This window comes from Drosophila virilis, chromosome 2 (assembly GCF_030788295.1).
Source record: "Drosophila virilis strain 15010-1051.87 chromosome 2, Dvir_AGI_RSII-ME, whole genome shotgun sequence".
In the NCBI taxonomy this organism is placed as follows: Eukaryota; Metazoa; Arthropoda; class Insecta; order Diptera; family Drosophilidae; genus Drosophila; species Drosophila virilis.
The window spans coordinates 5619250-5640135 of NC_091544.1; the positions used below are offsets into that span (position 1 = coordinate 5619250).

A 20886-nucleotide genomic window follows, 5' to 3' on the forward strand; every position below is an offset into this window, starting at 1 on the left:
GTTAAAAATTAAAACATTTTCAAATTATTTTATTATCATTACGTATTTCATAGCCTCCTCCTCTTCCGCAGCTATGCCCTAATGCGGGCATTTCCCTGGGAATGTGGAGACTGCGCTGGATACTTTTTTAAAAAGTTGACCAAACAATCCTGCCCGCCTCGCAATTGCCGCTGGCTACAGTTTCTCACGTAACCGTATATTTATACATATTGTTTTGACGCACTTTAAGTTTACATACTTTGCACGGCCAAAGATGAGTTAATTGGCCTGCCCTTTTATAATTTTTCTAATAAATTTGTGGCCAGCAATACTTCTGGCTTATTGCCTTATTTTTATGCCCTATTTCAGTCGGAAGATACCATCAAGGCATGGCTGAACTAAAACCATAAGCCAGAATGATTGTTCGGCACACGACAATTGCATACCCTGTTTGCATTCCATTAATACTTCCATTTATAATTTAAACGCCAAGATAAAAAATAGTACCCTCCCGTAAGAATCAATACAAATTCTTGATGTTAAAATAAATTACATGCTGTAGTTAAAACTGTTCTAACGTGCACTCCCATAAGGCGGACAGCTCTCTTAGTCGGCTATTTTTTGTCAAACCTTTATAGAACAGAACAGGCCACAATTTTGGATTTCCAAAACAACTGAAAATTTTCTGTGCACTTTGTTGGCACAAGCGAATTTCGCTTAATTGTTGCAAATATTTTATTATTGCGAGTGTAGGCAAACGTGCAATTAGTGTTGAGTGTCCACTTCAAAGCGGTCATCGGTTATTAAATATTTCTCATTTTTCGTTTTTTTAGGTGCTCCTACCCTGCACAAGAGCCACACAGGCGACTTCAATTTTCGAGTTAGCAACCAGCCGCGAGTGGCACAGCCAAATATTTTGTCAATTTAAAATCGAGCGGTTAGTAAACGTCCATCGGGCCGGAGGCCAGGTCGAATGGGTAGCCGGAAAGCAGCCACATATATTTCTATACCAACTGACTTTCGGGTCGCAACCGGCAGTTGGACAATTTTACGCCATACACCCACAAATGGGCCGCTTACGCAGCTGTGAACCCCAATGGACGACCCTTCATTTGTTTATCCCGCCGCCGGCCAGGCATACTACTTACTATATGTATGCATGTATGGTGTGTGTTTGGGTTTTGCCAGTGTCCATGCCCGCTTCGCTGGACATTTGGCTAAAACTTATTAGACACGAGTGTATTTAGCGCATATGTGCCTGGTTATACATAACTGTCTGCGGCCCATGCCCCATGCTGGGACACAGCCCAATAAGTGAGCACATACACAAAAATTGGATGCCCACTGAATATTTCCACCTATGTCAATGAGTCAACATGGGAATATGCGATGTGTGCAATGCATTGACTACAACAACTAACAGTTTAAGTACATTCTTTATTTGTTGGCTGTGAAAAGGAGCCCACTTGTACTCATGGAACATGGAACAACAGTTGCTCCAAAAGAGACATAATAATAATTTACTAATGACATCAATGCGAGTTAATTTGAAAATTTATAATACAAACTAATTTGCCAATTAATATAAATTGTATGGCTTCTATAGTCTTTATATTAAAAACTGTGAAACAATAATTAAATAAAGCATATTGTGTGACTATTATTATGGAAAACATAACGCCAAAATGTGTTATGACACGCACTAAATTTAACATTTCATTCAACAAGGCTAATAAATTTCAGAGATACCTTTTTGAGTTAACTGATAAACAAATCCGTTTTAGTTGTATTGATGCTAAAATGAATTTACTCGCCTTTGAGAACGTTTTTTTAAATTTAGTTTATTTGTGAATATTTGACTGGCTAAAAAGCTTTGCCTGAAATTTGAATGAATTTCTTGAAGAAGTCTTGGGATATTCATTAGACATCTCATTTAAATAAAAGTTTCACCCTTATCTAAGCCTTCATATTTTACTTAAATTTAATTTTTCGTAACTTCTTTAAACGACGAACGACACTTTTTGTGTCTAGCTTTTCCAGCTAGCTATAGGGTATTGCTCGCTCGAGCCTGCTTGGACGAATGGAATGAACTGCGGGAACAAAATAATATTTTGCTGATACTGGGAAAACGGGCCAAAACAATGTTGGCAGACCAAAAACTGTGTGACGCTGCCGCATAATTCCTTTGTAATTAGATAACGCAACAAAGCAGCAACATGGCAACCACAGCATTTCCGCTGCCGGGGCATCCCAATCGTCTCGGTCGAGCCGCTTGACCAGACTCCGGCAAGAGAGTACGCCCACATAATGACCCATTCCCCACATTCGCCTCACTCCCTGGACTGGCAGCAGCTGATGTGTACTGCACTTTCCGTGCAATTTCGTACATTTTCGTTTTACGTAAAATGTTGAGAGCATTTTCTGATTATTTTGCAAAATCGTAACATATACCGTTGCCATTGTCATTGGCAACATAATTAGCCACCGCCACGCCCACAATACTCAGCTGTCGCAGGCAAGCAAAGTGCTTTTTCGTTGTGCAATTTCCCAGCTCGTGCACTCGACTGCTTTTTCAATCGTTGCATTTTGCTGTGACAATGTCCGTTAAAGCTGATTGTGACCAATACGCAATAAGCGGGCTGATTGAAAGGGTTTACATTGGTTTAAGGCAGCTAGCTCTTGGCTTAAAGCCTAGAAGCCCCTGTGAAATAGCATTTAACACTACTAAACAACCGGAACAACTCTTAGCTTGGCCCTAGCTGGATTAATGTTGGGGTCAGAGCTTACAGAGAGGCACGTTTTGTTGCACGCAAATTTATCACGCTCAAGATGTTGTGCAAGGAGCTGCCCTCCAACTGAAGCTTTGCGTGCCACAAGCCTGGTGCAATAAGAACAAGTTGGGAGCTCCATCTGGCCACTAGCAAGCCATAATTAGCTGCTCATCGCAGACATCCTCGCACTCGGAGCGAGGCAGAGAGTGAGGGCGAGGGACAGCGGCAAACAAATGGCCCACAAGCAGAAGATTTAGTGTGCTCTCATGCAACTAAACTTAATATTTCACGTGCATTTAACCTCCGGGTTTAAATGTCGTAATTTTCTCATTGGCATCCAACAGCAGCAGCAGCAAAGGCAGCAGCCCCCGTCCTGAGGCATTGCACGAATGTTTTACTGTCTCAAAGTTTGTCTCAATTACGTGCGTGCCAGACTGAGACAGCTCGCTCCACTGGCCCCGACTAAATATTAAGACTGCGACTAAAGTAGAGCATTTTTCAGGGCGTACCAAAGTTCAGTTTCAGTTCGCCGCAGTTCGTCCTCTGTCTCCGCGCCCCCTATCTTTGCGTTTGTCATTGGCAACTTTTTAATTAAAAGTTTCATCCGAGTAATGGGATATTTGCACTACGAAATGCGATGTCGACCACGACGATACCATGATACTTACTGGCGCTATATTTGTGGGTGTCGCCATCGAAATCTTCGCCTGGGCCACTTTGCTCTCTTATTGGTTGCAAGTGTCTAATTGCCAAAAGGATTTGCCTTACATAATGTTGCGCTGACCCCATTCCTTATTTTTTTTATTGGCCGCCAAAAAGTTTGCCCAGCCGTTGCCTCATACTAAACACTCCCCCGCACAAGTTAATGAGCGGCTAGCGTCACGTGCGCAATTAAGGAGAAGGCCTTTTAATTAAGAGGCTGCCTCTCGATTCGGCGCGATGATCTAGGTGGTAAATCTAATTCGTGCCTCACCATGGCTCCTACAACAATCAAGCGATTAAATTAGATCGTAATTTTTAAGATTTATTTAAGACTGAGTTGGGAAACACCACATGAACCTAAAGAAACCCCCAATTAGAATTGCACAAATTTTGTAAAGAACTTTCTCACAACATTTTAAAAAAAATATGCTTGGATCATAGACTGCTAGTGTAAAGCAGGTATAAATCATGGAACTTCTAGCTTTTTTCACTATAGTTAGTATCGTCAGCGTGGACAAGCCATTCAGCATGGACCGCTGCCAAACGCTGTACTGTGGGGACACCCAACAATATTGTGCAGTCGTTTTCCTCCTTAGACCCGTTTTCTGATTATAAGGCAATCGTCTGAATTATGTGCTATATGGCAAAAATTCAATAACAGACTGATAGACCATTGGAAGAAATAAAATCCCTTGGTTATCGTAGCCTGCATCCGCATTTAACAAGAGACTGTTGACAGCCACTGTTAAAAAGTAAAGTCTTTACAATCAACAAATAGAAAATGGCATTTTAACGTTTGACAGGTTCATAAAAATCGAATTGTTACCACTGTTCATATACCGAAGGCGTTGCCTAATCGCTGGCGGATGTCCGGTCTGAAATTTGCTTTTATTGTTTTCACTTGTGCCAGGCGCGCTTGCCCTTTTTGGGATTTCGGACTTTTTGTCAGTGATTTTTTTGTTCATATAATTTTTTTGTCGTGCTGCATTCTTGTCGAGTTTGTTGTCAGCATTCCCTTTCGACTTCCTCATCCACTTGAACTAACATCCTTCCGCTGACTTGTCATCGTCAGGACCAACAATTTCTGCCTCTGGTCTATCGCCAGCAGTGCATCCAAATGACAAGGCCGCCTGTCCGTTTGTCAATCAATTGTGAATTGTTTATTGAATGTTGTCGTTAGGCTGCACACAGCACACAGCCACCAAGAATTGTATTTGTTGTTATTGCTGCCGCTGCCGCCGCTGCCACTGGGAGGACTAACTGGTTTTGTTCCAACATTCGATAAAAGCTGGCCGGGACTAGGACCAATTGGTCCTGTTGCCAGTTTTGTTTACACTGGCACTGGCAACGCTCTCCTTTTTTTGTGAGGCATTTTAATGGAAAACTGTGCATTGATCGATTTGTTGACGTTTCCAACTTTTTGTCTGTTGTTTGCCCTTTCGCGGGGTACTTTAACTATGCCATTACAACTATGACACTCAGCATAGATATGCAAACCTCGCATTCTACCATTTTTTGTTGATAAGCCTCAGGTAAATATATATTCTGATTTGAGTTAACTGAGTTAACCAAATGTGATATTTTAATGAAACTTTTATTTATTTAAGCTATGTGCAGCTTGTTGTAAGCGTATTTTATGTGCGGCATGTGGCCATAAGCTTTAATTCATCCTATTGAATGGCCTGTCACATTACTAATACGCACTGTGGTCGCTTTAAATAGATGCTCCCAGTGCTCTCATAATCTCGCCCAAATGGCTTTTGTTGGAATGAAATAGTGTTGACTTTCTCCGCGAGCACACACACACACACACACACACGCATACATGCACAAAGTCGAGCGTCCTTAACAAATGCACGAAATGGCTTTTAAACGAGCCCGACGCCGTGCAGTCTGGCTGGCATCGTCGCGGCCCTGCATCACCGCTTCGTTCAGCTGGCGCTGCCGTTGGCATGTGATGATTTGTTCGCACATAATGAAACTCATCAGCAACTACAACAGCCCAGGCAGGCGTTCAGGATGGGGTCAGAAGGTCGAAGGTCTAGTGTGGGGATGCCAATGGGTTTCGCGTCGTGGCGTGAATTGGCTTGGCATAAATTCAGAAAAAGAAAGGCGAATAAAAATAAGTTGGTGGAAAATGCACGTCTGGGAAATGCTCTATAAAAGTAATCTTCATTTAAGCTATATATTTGTGCAGATTTATGAGTGCCCACTATTCTTATACACTCTCCCTTCTTATAACCATGAAGATAAACAGGCTATATATTAGAATATAGTTTGTCTGATAACTTAATCATATCGCAAATTTAACTCCTTGGCGTTTACACAACATTTATTTTTAACAGTATGAAAAGTCAAGGCATTATTTGGTTATTTTTTGGAAATTTTGTATTCCTAATGGCAAAATGGTGAACTTTCTGCCTGGCATCATTCTTTCGACTGATCGAAGGATCGAGTGATCAGGCAGATACCAGATAATTCGGCTAACTATAATACTAAGCGCGATAAAGAAACAATATTCTTCTTTTAGATAAAGCTAGTTTCTGTTTGTGAAGTACATTTGGTCAGCTGGCTTGATTACAGGGTATTACGAATATGTAACCAGTGCGACAGCTTTGCAGAAAGAAAATATAGTAAAAGCATTTTCCAGTTTCATTATTCATGGCTCACTGCCGGCCGCTGTCCAACGTGCGCCTTTTCTGCGATTTACTTAATTTGAAGTGAGGCTCGACCATCAAGAAACTGCCTTTAAAATCAATTTGGCGTATATTTTTCTTGGGACTTGCGGTTTTTTTTTTGCCCGCTTGCCTTTTGCTGCCTGCACAGCTTTTCTTTTAAGGTCTGACTTTGTCCACGGCACTATTTATGCACATAATTTGCAGTCAACATGGAACCACTTTCATTTTGACATTTAATCTGAAGCGGACAAATGGAGCATTGGCTGGCCTTTGTCGCCGCCAGCTGATGAATGAAAAGCTGCCCAACTACTTATGTAACATAATCTGTTTCAATGTAAAAGTAAATAAAAATAAAAATATATAGAAAATCCTTATTGACGCAACCAGCCGAATGAAAGGAATTTAATTTACCTTCAACCCATCAGCAGTCAGTCAGCGGTTAAGTTAAATTCAAGCCAGATGCAAACCATTTCAGCAAATTCATTAGCAGAAAACTTGCTGCTTCCCACGCTATTCACTGTTGCCAGTTACCAGTAACACCACAAAGACCGCAACAGTTGCGCCTGCCACTAAAAATGAGGGCAGTGCATTTATCCCGAGGGTGCCTCGCAGTTGAGGAATGGATTCAGCATAGCAGCGGGTTGCCATGTGCTTGTTTTTGATGCGACGCTGATATTTAAAAGTGAAGTTTGACTTTTTTGTAAATATATACAAATAATGTACATACATAATGTATATAATATATTTATATACATTTATATACTAAGCCGGGCCGTTATAATACATAAACAGATGATATACCCTGTAGCCAACTTTTTAACGCCAATTGGAAGAGAAAGCCTTGAATACATTTATAAGGTGGCACCCAGAAAAAAATTAAATATATTTTAATTTTGTTGACATAAATGTTAAAAAAATTTGGTACATTTAATCAGATACTAATGGCCATTTCCTAGATTTTATCATAAGTTGATCTTTTCAATATCAATATCAATCAAACTTTTGTTCATTTTACTCGCTACATAGTTATTAGTAGATAGAAATAATAATGCAATTTATTATTAAAAATGGCCCAATTGTGTTTCAATATACTTATTTGTACATGAAGTTTAATATACTTTGGCATGCACTTGGACCAGTTCTGGAAATTAGGTCCACGCCATTTTATTGTGGCTTACGATGTATTTTAAAAAATAAATTTTTGTGTGGCACTATTATATAGAAAATGTGTAATTTTCCAAAGGAAAAGCTAAATGATAGAAAGATGACCGTATATTTTTGCCCTATAGATTTTCTTAATATGAGGCATCGTTTACAGACAGCTCCAGGGTATTTATAGTCAGTTGTTTTATTTGTTAATAAACACATTTTTTGCAAGACCCATTTTTTAAGGTATCGGTCAGCATGGACGCAAAAATTTGATTTTTTAATTTACGGTAAAAGTTAATATTCATTTATGAAAGAATTCAATATTGAAATTGCTCGAAGAGGTGGGCAAAAAAAATTAAATACAAATATTATTATATTTTGCTCTGATTAATTCAATACAACGCGAATATTTGGTGCATTCTTTAAGAATGCGATTCTTAGAGTTCAAGAGATGACTCAAACTGAAACCCCTATGCAGTTTCACTTGCCTGCTTGCATAAATCAGATTTAAGTAGCTCTCGTATAAGTATAGTGAAAAGTAATAGATTTTGGAAGCATTCGTAAATTTGTATACTATATGGAAGCACTGTAGGGCATCCTTTAGCTGAGCACTACTCAGCAAAGTATAGCAACTAGTTTTCTATGTGTACTTGCGGTAATTGCGTAGCATTTTAAGCATGCTGGCAGCACTCACTGCTGCTGCTGCTGTTGCTGCTGCTGCTGCTGCTGTTACTTGACACATGTCAGTCAGTCAGTCAGTCACTCATTCCGTGCGCTTAGCTTTTGAGCGTAGCCAAGCGGAAGGCTCAGCAGTGCCAGCAAGACGGGGCTGCAAGCTAGCTGGTGTGGATTTGACTTTGTGTATGCGAAACATAAAATGCACTTGACTTGCTTTGCCCACCGTTGTTCTTGTTGTTGTTGTTGTAGGCTGTTGGTGCTGACAACAGCAATAATGCAGCACTTAATGTGCCAAATGTGTGTGCGTGTGTGGGTGTGTTGGTGTGAGTCGGCAGTATAGAGTGGTCATTGCTGGCGTTTGAAGCATTACAAGCACATTTCTTGTGGCATTTCAGTTTAAATGCCAAATATTACGCATACGCCCGGATGACTGCGCCAACAGCGAAAGCAATTTTCATTGCCAGCTCAAAATTTGCATACATAGCTATAGCGCTACGGCAGCACAGATTTATGGACTTGAACATATTGCTAGCCGCCAGCCGCCTGCCTGCCACCTTGTCAATCGCGGCGATGGTCTAATTTTGGTGTGGATTTTGATGTTGATGTTGCTGTTGATGTTGAGTTATGAGCGCTTGGCTAACAAAAACCTGCTGGCAAGCGGAAATTACATTTCGCTTAGTTCGCAAGTGCAGGCGAGCAATTAAAGCGAGGCGATTGAACGGGCGGCCGTTGGGCGGCGCACCCAACAGCCTGGCATCAAACTTTGCCCATTGCATTAGAAAGTGGAGCTTCGCTGGGTGGCGCATTAAAACAATGCACACACTTTAAAATAATTTTTTTAATTTGAGTTTGAAGTTTGATCGATACGCGGCACGGCCTGGGTCTGCGGTGCGGTGCGCATAAGCGACCAGCTGCACCAACAGGCCTGGCATTAGAGGTCATACGAATGCCTGCGGGTCAGAATCATTTCAACAGCAAACGCCGCGTCGAGCTGTTGATTTGTGCCATCAATTGATTCGTTTGCCTTGTGGTAGCAGTTTTGCTACTGTTTTCTGTTAGCCGTCCATTTATGGCCGTGTCCGCAGCCGATGCTGCGGCTCTGGCCAGCAGCGATGAGGAGCTCACGCCTGCTGGCAACCATCCGAGCGCTCAGCCGGACTACAGTGACGCTCGTTTGGAACGCGTGGCCGCCTACACCACGACCACAATGCGCCTGAAACCGGAGAAGTGGGCCAAAATGATGGCGCACGATGAGTTCCGGGTATGCTTTCTTTATTTTCGCACATTGCATTCGCACGACTAACAAAACTGGCTACCAATGCAGCATATCGTCCTGGACTGGCTGCACGGACGGACACGAGTTTTGGTGATGACGCTCAGTCCAGGCGGCGAACTGGTGCCCAGAGGCTGTGTGAGCGACCTATACCGAAACTATACCCTGCAGAGCTGTGGCTCACGGGTGAGCGCGGCAAATGATGCCACTGCTACGGCTGCCGTGGTGGCGGCGGCAACAACCACAGGAGCACTACTGGTTCCACTGCCGCCCGCTTCGTCCAGCTTTACTACATTGGATGGGGTACCGCGCGGCAAGTGCGCCTACTTCATACGCCACAATGTAGACGTACCGCTGACAGCTAGCAATTTTCATAGCTCAGTGCTCTATGGTGACTTTCCAGTGCACAGCAAAATGGAGACCATGTCTCTGCTGTTCGACGAGGTGCTGCAACCGCTGCTGGACAAGGCTCAGGGCGTGTGGCCGTCGCCTGTGCGCAAGGATCTGCAGGCGCGCGTCAAGGAAGTGCGCAACACGCTGACCGAGGTGGGTCCAAGTCTGTTATCTTGGCATATTAATCTAATTGAGTGCAGCGAGGCGAGCAGGGACGCCGCCAGTCGAGAGAGCTTACCATTGTCCCAATGTATTTGGTTTAATTGGGCAAAGTTTTCATGTGTCTATAAGCGCTATTTATACTTTATTGTTATCCCCCACAGATTAAGGGCAAAACCAACAATCGCACAATTTTATCGTTATTAGTTTCGCCAACAATCGTCGAGGAAGTGTCTGCTCACGTGAACCGGGGGTAAGTAGAAGCCGTGCCCCAACTTTAGTCACACTCAGTGGCCATTGTCTCAGGGGCTATGTATTGCGTCCTTTACCATCTACAGCTGCTGCGTCATCGCTGCTGGCTACAAGTCTTTGTTTATATTGAAAGAGGGCGGGGCAGGAGGGCGGCAATCGTATAAAGCGAACTTGTGAGCACACAACTTTATCGCATGATTTTGCGTAAATTTGTTATGTATTTTCAATAACTTGTTAAATGCCCAAAGTTGAATTTCAATTTTCAATTTGGCCAACTACTCTAAGAGCTACAGAATCTTGATTGCTTTTTGCAAAATTTTTTAACTAAAAACCAATACGACTAATTGCAAATGAATGTATCGAGTCGACGAATTGTCTTAAAGCCAATATAAAAGAATTCCTAACTAGAAAACCATTTAAATTAATCAGCTTCAAATTGCATACAAGCTATCAAAGTAAACCACAAAATGTTGCATGAATAAAGTGTAAAAATATTAATCAGCCATACACGATGAGCAGATACCCTGTGAACAGGTATGAAGTGCGTTAGTTGGCTGCTAAATTGATGCATGAAATATCAAGGCATAAAAAAACAAGGAGATTGACATGACACCTAAGGGAATAAACAAAAATATCACAACAATATTTCACAAATTGAGACTGCTAATCAATAGCTATAGAAAGATAAGAGGTCCAGAGGTCGGCACGCCAAAGATGATATACCCTTGTAAAATGCAGATAGAGTTATATGACAGTCCCATTTTAATAAGAAAGAAAGTGTCTGGCATAGGAAGAGACGGACATGCAGACGGACCCACATGACGGTAACGATTTGGACGATAATACTGATATAGAATATTTGAGTTATATGGGCTCTGAGATGTCTCCTTCTAAGCAGTACACATTCCATTATAATAGAAAATTAAATGAGAGAATTTGAAATTTACCAACAAAATTTTGTCGCGAAAAATGCGAGGCTTTTGCGCTAACAGGAAAGATAATCGCTTAATCTAAATGAACTGAATGCTACACATGATATATCGAGAACCTAATATCGATTTTTAAACATGGACGTTTAAGGTTACCTTTAAATTCAAAAGGGCTGAATTCACTAAACCTGTTATTTGGCATATCTTATAATATAGACAAATTCATAATTGAACACAGTATAACAAAAATTTAAAAGCTAAAGCTTGAGCGCTAATATAATAATTTATTTGTATTAATTAGTAAAAGCAGTATCATTAAGTTCGGACTAAAGTCACCGAAGATATTTCAGAGAAGAATAAGCACAACTGCTGCAAGAAGGAGGCTCCTGAGTGTTTATTTAGTGTCTTTTTGTGTGCCTTTGCTTGCATGTTTGTAACGGGGTATCTCCTAGTCAGGCGTTCTTACTTGCCTTCCACTTCTTCAATGGGTATAAATAATGAAAAAGCTGCAGATGTTATCATGGAAATCAGCCATTAAATCAAATAAATGTAGGTCAATTTTATATGCAGCATTGTAAGCAGAAAAGCAAAAACAAATCCAACAAAATTAAATGGAGAAAATGTGTAAATGAGCGGGATGGAGAATTACCAAGCGCAACTATTTAAGAATTAGGTCAACAATTGTTTCCCCCTCCCATTAAAAAAGTTGCGTTCAATTGCTGCCAAAGTTGAGTCGGAATTGAAAGGATTTAAAAAAAAGGCAATTTTAATTATCGTTGCACACCAATAGCAATCTAAGACCAGCCCTGGATCCCAAGTTTCGTAATCTTCTGGAGGAGATGTTTATCAATTGGACAACACAAATGCACGACATTGTTATGGAACGCTCGGAATCCATTGGCCTGACCGCGTGCACCACTGCACCCACCAAACATATCCATGTGGTTACGCTGCCCGCTCAGGAAATTACCTTCTGGACGAATCGAAAGCTCAATTTGCAGAACATTTACGAGCAGCTGCGCGAATCCATGCACAAGGCACTGGCGCACATACTTGAACGCATTGAGTCTGTCTATTATGAGCCCTATGCAAAGGCTTTCCGGCAGCTTCTGACCGCCTGGCTGGAGGCACAGGATGTCTCACTCTGGCTGCAGCCACTGCAGCGTCAAACAGCCGCATTCAACTCGGTGCAGTTCAGCAATGCACAGGAGCTGATTGCACCGCTGGTGCATGTGCTGCACTTGCTCTGGAGCAATGCCCGCTTCTACCGCAGCACACAAAGGATGAGTGTGCTGCTGCGTTGCATGTGCAACATGTTAGTTCATCGCGCCGCCGAGGACTTGGAGTTTCCGCTGCTTTTCCAGGGCGACGCCGATGAGGGCCTGCAGAAGATCAAGAAAACTGGCGAGGTGTTGGAGTTTTTCAGGTAAGCAAAATAAAAAAGTTATAGATACACAAGTTTAGCAACACTCTTGGCCATTTATGGCTGCCCAGGCAGCGCATGCTCGATTACAAGGAACGCTATGCAAGCAGCCAAGTGCTGCTGCCAGCCTTGCCGAGCTCTTCAGCTGCGGCCGCAGCAGAAACTTCCCCAACGCCGGACGACCAGCAGCAGCTGTGGCGCTTCTCCAACGAGCAAGTGTTTGGCCAAACACTCGACGGATTTCTGCTGCAGCTAACGGAGCTTCGACATGTGTTCGAGGCGGCTGTTCAATTTCAGCAACTGGAGAAGCTTGAAATTGGCGGTCTGCGTGGTAAATTGCTCACGGACCGCATCAGAGAGGTAAGTGTAAAGTTTAAATTTCCACCTTCCAGGATTTTGCAAATTCCCTTTTCCCTATCTTACAGATCTTTAACGAGTTCAAGCTGCTCTTCGAGCAGTGGACCAATGTAGATATAGATCTCGCAGCGCCCGCTGCCCACAAATGGAAATGCTTCAAGCGCGAGCAATATCTTTTCTATGAGCGCATGCAGCAGCTGGAACAGAAGCTGGCCACCGTACTGCTGCAGGCTTTCGAGCAGTGCCACAGTTGGATCCACCTGCTCAAGCTGACGATTATGTTTGGCTGCCTATTACAGCGCCGCACCGTGCACTTGGAGCTCGTGCGTCTGCTTCCACACATGCTCAACGTCTACAATGCAGAGCTGCAGCAGCTGGAGCAGAGCGTGACAGACGTGCTGCTGCACTACCAGTTCCATGCACTCGAAGCTCTGCCCGTAGCTGGAAACTTTCCCCCAATTGCTGGTGCCATCATGTGGCTTGAGCAGCACTTGCATCGCTGCGATGAACTGGGCGCTAGGGATCTAACTGAGCTCGTCCAGACATTGTAGGTCCAATCGGCAGCATTTAAATACCGACTCTTTTCGGCACGCCGAAGGTTAAATACTCTTGTGGACATGTGACTTAGAAATACTTTTCTAGTACCGCTTTATTGTGTGACATTGAGAACCAAAGGGAATAATAATAAGACTTGATTCGGGAAAAAGGATTTGTAATCTTGTCCTTCTGGGAAATATTAGACACTTTTACTTTCCTCTTTTAAGTTCTGCTGACCCACACAATATTGATTTAACTTTGAAGAAAATCCACGCATACATAAGTCAGTTTTCAATATTTTCGTGAAAAATCTTATAAAGTAGTTTTTTTTAATTAAAAACTTCTATACTTTATAGGTTAGCACTAAAATCGGAGCTTATAACGCTGCCTTTTCAATGGGATGCATTGCTTTCACGTCGCAACATTCTGACCACAAAATTGTGCAATCTTCAGCTGAAGATCTGGCACGGCTGGCAGCAGGACATAGACAAGCTCATAGCAGAGGGTCTGGACGAGCCCGTGCTGATTCAATTGGCAGCCGGAGAGCAGCTGCAGCTGAATTTCGCTCAGGCGCTCTTTACGCTGCTCAAGGAAACTAAATATCTGCTAGCTCTGCAGGGTTCTGGCAGCCTTTCAAGCAAACTCTTTCCAATGCCCGAGGCGCTGCTGTCACTTTACGAGCAACGGGATGCCTACTGGCGGCGACGCATACGGCTCATCAAGATTGACGAGTTCTACAATGGCATCCGAGCTGGCCAGTGCGCTGCAGCTGAGCTGCAACTAATTGCCACTGAGCTGGCGGCCATCGATGCTCAAGTGGCAACTGCCTGTGGTCAATTAACCTGGCGCAATTATGGTAAGTGAGTTTAAGTTTATGTAGGCAACATTTTTGAGCTGCACCAACAGATGAAACGCTCATCGAGTGCATATTCGAGAAGTCGCGCGATCTGCATGCACGTCTGCAACTGTCCCATGGCAATCTGGACGCCATATTGACCAGCATGCGTCGCTGGAGCCGCGACCCACTGCATCAGCGTAGTCTCTATGGTCGCAATCTGCTCGATCTGCGGCATCAGCAGGAACGTGTACGTCTGCGTTTGCTGCAGTGCGATGAGACGAAGATGCTGCTAAATCGCTTGCTGATTGCCAACTTTTGTTTGTTCTTCAACTACGAGTCGCAGCAATTTCAATTGTATTCACGTGACCTGAGCGTGCAGGAGGTGAGTAGTCATTGTTGATCCAAATACGTTGTTATAAGTATCCCTATTGTTTATTTTGTCATCGAAAGTTTGTGCGCGAATTTCCGGATGAGCAACGCCGACAGTTTAACAAATATTTGGCCACTGTTGATGAGTTGATTTGCCGTGAAATGCGTCAGGCCATGAGGATCAGGTTAGGCTTTTCAGTTATTAAATCGAAAAATGTTCATCATAGCACAAAACAATTTAAACATTTTTTTATATGCTTTCATTATTTAAACGCATTAAAATATTAATCACATATTAAATTTATTTAATAAAGTACTGTAAAGAGTAAAAATCGGTGAAGCAATGAAATATTTTTCAATGTGTCTCAAGCATTCACGCAGCGTACGACTATGTCGTATTGCAGCCATAGGAATAATCGGATGAAAATTACATTTTATATCAACCTCTTGTTCAGTCGGGCACTTTAAACTTCTTATATTTTTACTCATACCAATTTTTATAACTACCATTTAAATAAGTTTTCAGGTAGCACCTGTTTTTAATATCAAAGTAATAAAAACGACTCACTCAGCCATGCCACAACCAGTCATACAATTATACAAGCCACCCACATCAGCGAGCAACAAATAAATTCATTACACTTTGGCAGGCTGCCAGCGCCTTTCATGTCTCATCAAAACTAATCAAGTAAATGAACACAAATTTATAGCTCACCCGCATTCGCGCACGGTAACCGCAAGGCGACAGACACCTACACCTACACCAACACCGACCGCAGTAAACACACACACACACACACACACACACACACACACACAACAACGACAACAGCCAACAACAACATACAACTGCAACAACAACAACAACAAGTTGCTGATGGCAGAGCATTCATGCGTCAATTGCATGTTTCACTTAACGGCACTTCGTGATTGCATGCAGAGTCCTCAGAAGCGGCAGCAGCAGCAGCAGCAGCAGCAGAGGCAGCAGCAGCAAACGCAAACGAAATAAGCACAAAACAAACTCAGCACTAAATTTAATTTTCGCATTACTCATACGCCGTGTAATTCAGTTTAGAGTATTTGCACAAGGAAATGACAGCAACTGGAACAACGACTGCAACAACCGCTGAGGCAACTCCAACAGCGCCCCCAACTTCAAATATGGCCTTGCCAAGCATGGCTAGGTTGGTGTTACAACAAATCACAACGCCACAAGCGACAGCGACAATAATACCAACAACAGTAACAACAACAACAACAACAACAACAACCGGGGCAACAGCAACAAACGATGCACCGCTTTTCGAAGTGAAATTGGAGCTGACGGAAACGGAAATACGTTTTTCGCCTGCCTTTGATGCAAGTGTGGAAAATAATTTTCAACAAATTGTCGAGCAGCTGTTGCTGGATATAAAACAGACATGCGACTGCATGCCAAGAATTGTGTCTGACAATGCGCTGTCTGACGACGACGGCGACGACAACGACGGCGACGGGCACGATGGTAAGTTCAAGCAGTTACTGCAAAAGGAGCAGCAGCCCGTCCCACACAATATGCTGGCCGTGGCAAGCACGCTATGCACCAGTCGTCGCATTGGCACTGGCATCGCTGAAGGTACTGCGGAGTACTTTTCCGTGGCAGGCGTGTCGCATTCTTTGCATTCGCTTATACCACCTAACACACTCTCAGTTGCAGCTGATGACTTGGAAATGCTGTGCGCCAGCATACGCAACGCCTTGGCGCAGACGGTTCAGGCGGCGTTGAATTATGCTGCCAAATTCCACGCCTATGCGTTCCTTTGGACACAGCAGAGCGGCGCCGTTCTGGCGTCCTGCATGCAGACGGCGCGTGAACAAACGACCCACATCAGTGACAGTGGCTATGCCATCATGGAGACTTTCAAAAAGGAGGTAAGGAAAACAGAAAAAAAAAATTACAACGAACATCTGTGTGCCCCAAAGCACGAGGCAAAGCCAAATGCCGCACCGATGCGCCCACGCACACAGACAGCCACACCCTTTGAACGGCCCTCGGGCCGGGGTTGGCGGGGGGTCAGACAGATGGAGGCACTAGTGACCGAGTGGCTCGCCGGGTCACTCAATTGGCAACCACACAATTTACGTTGTGTAACCCCTGAGACCAATAACGCTTGATAAATGTCGACCATTTAGGGTCAAATGTGTGGCCGAATCGGCTGTCGGGCCATCTCGCCGGCTTTGCCCAAAATCTGGATATAGCCAAAAATGCTTAACCACACGGCGCCTCTGACTTATGCCAACACACACAGAACAATTCAGTACAGTGACTACAGCAGGCAAATCGCTTGCGTATGCGTAATATTTTCTTTAAACAATTATCAAACGCCCCAAAAAGTATGCAATAAATTACATAAAGACTCCGCAGCACACACACCACACACGCACACAAATAAAATGCAAAGCAGACAAACAAGCAACAACAAATCATGGTCGAAATGCATGTACATTCAACGTGAGGCTGTGAATTGAGTGCCACAATAAAATGTGAGAGACTCGCGGGAAGCATATAACGAATCCTGTTTACCCTTCTACTCCAATTTAACAGGAAAGAAAAAACAAAATAATAATAACAAATAATGCATTTGTTACAGTGTAAGACACACAACATACATATTACCCTTGTCGTAAACAACAACTTGCCCTGGGTTTCCTTTTGCACCTGTCAAAGTCCATGTTAGTTGTAATTTTTATAAAAGTTTGCAATATTCGAATTTATTTTATTGATAATTTAAACTTTCATGAGAATAGAATATTATTTTATTACTTATTCAATTCATTGGGTGTCAAGTTCAATTCTCCTTTCAACTGAAAAGTTAAAATTTTTGATAGTTGCCTGCACAATAACTTAAAATATAAACTTCAATAGTCTTTGAAGTCCTCGTTCAAATGAAGACAAGTACAGTCTGTCAGTTTAGTTAATGCGCAGAGTTACGTTATCAGTATATTACCCGGACAAGCAAAGGGCAACTAAAATCACTGACCGGCATTTTATTTATGAGCGGCCATTGAGAGTCGCCTCGGGCGCAGCTGGTGCGCTTAATAAATGCTTCGCTTGGACACAGTACGCATATACAAGTAAATGGCACATGAATTGGGCTTCCGACCACGCACACACATATGCGCTAAATTAGCTTAAATAAATTTGGGTTAGCCCAGGCAAATGAAGTTGTCAACGCCCCAAACATCTTGCCCAATCTCTTCCGCAGATCGAGCGCTACAACGAACTGCACGATGCTATCGACCAGTGCGAGAGTCGCCACTGCCTGAACGGCTGGCTGGCACTGGACGTGAAGCCGCTTAAGCATGGTCTGCTCAATCTGACCTGCAAATGGTCGCACCTCTACAAGCAGTGGCTGCTGCGCTATGTGCAGAAGACGCTTCAGGTGAAGGCAGCCCCAAAAAGTATGCTATCAAAAAGCTAATATGTTTTAACAGGAGCTAAACGCATTCATCGCGCGCAGCCATGAGACTTTGCAGCTGCACATCGCACGCCAGGAGTTCAAGGCACTGCTGCGCGTGCTGTCTGTTATGGCGGAGATACGGCAGAGGGAGCCGTACGCGGACAATGTATTTAAGCCGCTCAAGGACATCATTGCGCTTTTAAAGACCTACAATGTGGAGTTCGAGGCACAGCTGGTGCGCAACATAGACCAGCTGCCGCTGCAGTGGCAGCAACTGAAGCAGCAAGCGGTGGCCAAACACGAGGCACTCCAGGACACGCGCTACTATCAACAGCAGCGCGTAACAGCGCTCATTGGTCTGCATACGTGCCACGTGCAACATTATGCGAAACAGTTCCAGCGCATGCCGGTGAGTGCGGCCCTTATTCAGCATCCCGGTCTGTTTGCCCAGAATTAAGCCCAACGTTACCTTTCCTCGCGCCCAGTTCTTTCGTGTTCCCTGTCCACAAATTTACGATGCCTGCGACCAGGTCTACGTGCGGCTGCATCGCTTTGCCTGCCAGCAGCGGCGCTACGCGTGCTGGGCCCGGCTGCTAAACATTCCCGAACCCGATACGACCACACTCCAGCAGTGCAAGGCTGAACTTAGACGTGTAAAGGTGAGCAGAATGTCGACCAAATTTGGGCCTCTCAGTCCGTGCTCGTTTGTATGTGTGGATGTGTAGCAGATAAGACAGCTTTTGTATCGCCCGCAGCAATTGTGGGACTTTGTGCGCGTCATCGAATCCTGCATTGTTGACTGGCATGCAACACCTTGGCTCCAAATCGATACGGATGACATGGAACACGAGTGTAAGAAGTTCACGCGCGATTTGCGCACACTTGACAAGTGCATCAGGGACTGGGCCCCCTATGTTTACATTGTGGGCGTATTGCGTGAGCTGGTTGCCTCGCTGCGAGCAGTTACCGAGCTTCAAAATCCAGCAATTACCGAACGCCATTGGCTGGAGCTTATGCAGTTGTCAAAGGTAAGCAGGACAAGAAATCGCAGCTAGTACTGTTTGCAGTCAATAAAGGTAATGCCAGCAACCGCATCCACTCCCAGCCCCGCATCCACACACGCACACACACCCACGCCCATGCCCCCACCCCCAGCCATATCAGCATCATCATCATGGCTCATCGATGCAATTACAACTGATTGATCCGCACGGCACCGCTTTACAATGTGTCTGCTCATTGCATCTTGGTGTGGTTTGGCGCATGGATTTGCCAATCGCATTACCGGGCGATGTTTGAGCACGCATTACAGGAGTTATAATCCACCAAGCATTCCAAATTTTGAAGTACGAAATTGCTTTCGACTCACCCGCACAGTAAAAAATGTTGGTCTCGATTAAATTCTTTGATATTATTCGGTTATTGGGGTAAAAATCAGTAAAGCTTCCAAATGGTTTGCATATGGTTTGTTTTGCATCAAAATGTAACGTTTGGTCGTGCTAATTTGTTTAATTAATTTAATGAAAGCACGTTTTAATAATAAATAACACACTTTCTTTTTTTGTGTTATTTAAATTCATGTTATAATATAATTTGAAAACATCTGGTGACTTTATTTTATCACCAATCGGTTATTAATTCAATTCCCACTTTTTCAGTAATACTGAAAGAGAACCACTCAGATTTCACAATAAAATATTTTTATTACAATTTTCGCCAAAGGCCATTCTTTATCAATTGCTATATAAATATCAAAATGGCTTTTGAATTCAAACAGTTTTGTCTGTAGGCTTTAATGGCTTAAGCACGTTTTTAATCGAGTTAACTATATGAAAAATTTAAAGCCAAATTTCTCATTTATCTCTGTATATAAAACTGTTTGGCCTGACTGACTGACTGGCTGACTGGCTAATTGTTGATCAACGAACAGTTCAAGCCGTTAGAATTATGAAGCTGAAAATTTCAATGAAGTTATCTTGTGTGATGAAGATGCACGTTGAGTAAAATCGTGAAAAACGTTTGCATTTTAAAGATCTTTGTTTACATTCATTTAAGGGGTGAATATGGGGGTCAGATTTAATGGGTGATATATATATATATATATATTTATTATACAAAAAAATCATTTGAGACATGTTTCACACTATTCACAGAATCCAACCTTCTTTGGTAAAAAGTGCGATTCAAAGAATATTTGGGCACAATTTTAACTTTTGTCCGCTTTGCAACAAACTTATTTTCGAAGCTTAACACAAGAACTCAATGAATACTTGTTTCAGCGATTTACTTTCCGATCGGGTTCAAGCTAATTTTCAAAGATCTTTGAGAGAATTTATTTTATAACCCCCACAGGAAGTCCCGAATATTTCTGCTAGCATGTCTATAGATTTATGAGTTCACAGTTTTATATTGTCATTTGATGGACTTGAGGATTACTTATATTTTCCCACACGCCATACTTTTGAATAACTAGAAATATTTTAGAATTTATTTATTATTATATTTATCCATTCATTCCATTCATTATTTCCCTCATTTATAATTTCACATAATCACCGTGCACTTTAACTACCCGAGATATAATTGAATACCAAATAAATAGAAAGAAATAAGTGAAATCGAAATCCTCGTCTATTACAGCTAATTGGACAGTATAAAGTGGAAGAATTAGTAAGTGAAATATGAATTTCTAGTAAATTAAGAAGTGTCAAAATAGTTTGCGAAAGGATGTGCTCTATTTGATAACTTCAATAAGCTTTTGCAGCTTCTTGAAATTACAAATCCCGGATAATATGCGCTTATTAATGACGCATAAGCAACTGTATGGGATGGCTGCCAACGTTGCCATGGTTGTGACTGCAGGACGGTTTATGGGTTGAGTGAACAGCTTGGCAAGACGAATGCATTAATATGATAACTTGAAGGGGGAAAGCTGAGGCAGCTTAGCCATTCAGCTCAG

The 20886-nt window shown here is 42.9% G+C and overlaps 1 protein-coding gene across 1 annotated transcript in view; it reads left to right on the forward strand.

Annotated features, from left to right (window-relative positions):
- Nucleotides 1-8932: 8932 nt before the first annotated feature.
- LOC6629782 (dynein beta chain, ciliary) overlaps nucleotides 8933-20886 on the forward strand; it is a 33587-nt gene continuing 21633 nt past the window's right edge. Inside the window, exons 1-16 of the mRNA XM_070207442.1 lie at nucleotides 8933-9218; nucleotides 9282-9776; nucleotides 9947-10035; nucleotides 11754-12389; nucleotides 12458-12746; nucleotides 12812-13290; nucleotides 13637-14136; nucleotides 14187-14500; nucleotides 14569-14672; nucleotides 15558-16102; nucleotides 16178-16398; nucleotides 17733-17909; nucleotides 17962-18336; nucleotides 18413-18586; nucleotides 18683-18955; nucleotides 20568-20597. Coding sequence (XP_070063543.1) covers nucleotides 9027-9218; nucleotides 9282-9776; nucleotides 9947-10035; nucleotides 11754-12389; nucleotides 12458-12746; nucleotides 12812-13290; nucleotides 13637-14136; nucleotides 14187-14500; nucleotides 14569-14672; nucleotides 15558-16102; nucleotides 16178-16398; nucleotides 17733-17909; nucleotides 17962-18336; nucleotides 18413-18586; nucleotides 18683-18955; nucleotides 20568-20597 — 4893 coding nt within the window. The 5' untranslated portion in view covers nucleotides 8933-9026. The remainder of the gene's footprint in view (nucleotides 9219-9281; nucleotides 9777-9946; nucleotides 10036-11753; nucleotides 12390-12457; nucleotides 12747-12811; nucleotides 13291-13636; nucleotides 14137-14186; nucleotides 14501-14568; nucleotides 14673-15557; nucleotides 16103-16177; nucleotides 16399-17732; nucleotides 17910-17961; nucleotides 18337-18412; nucleotides 18587-18682; nucleotides 18956-20567; nucleotides 20598-20886) is intronic.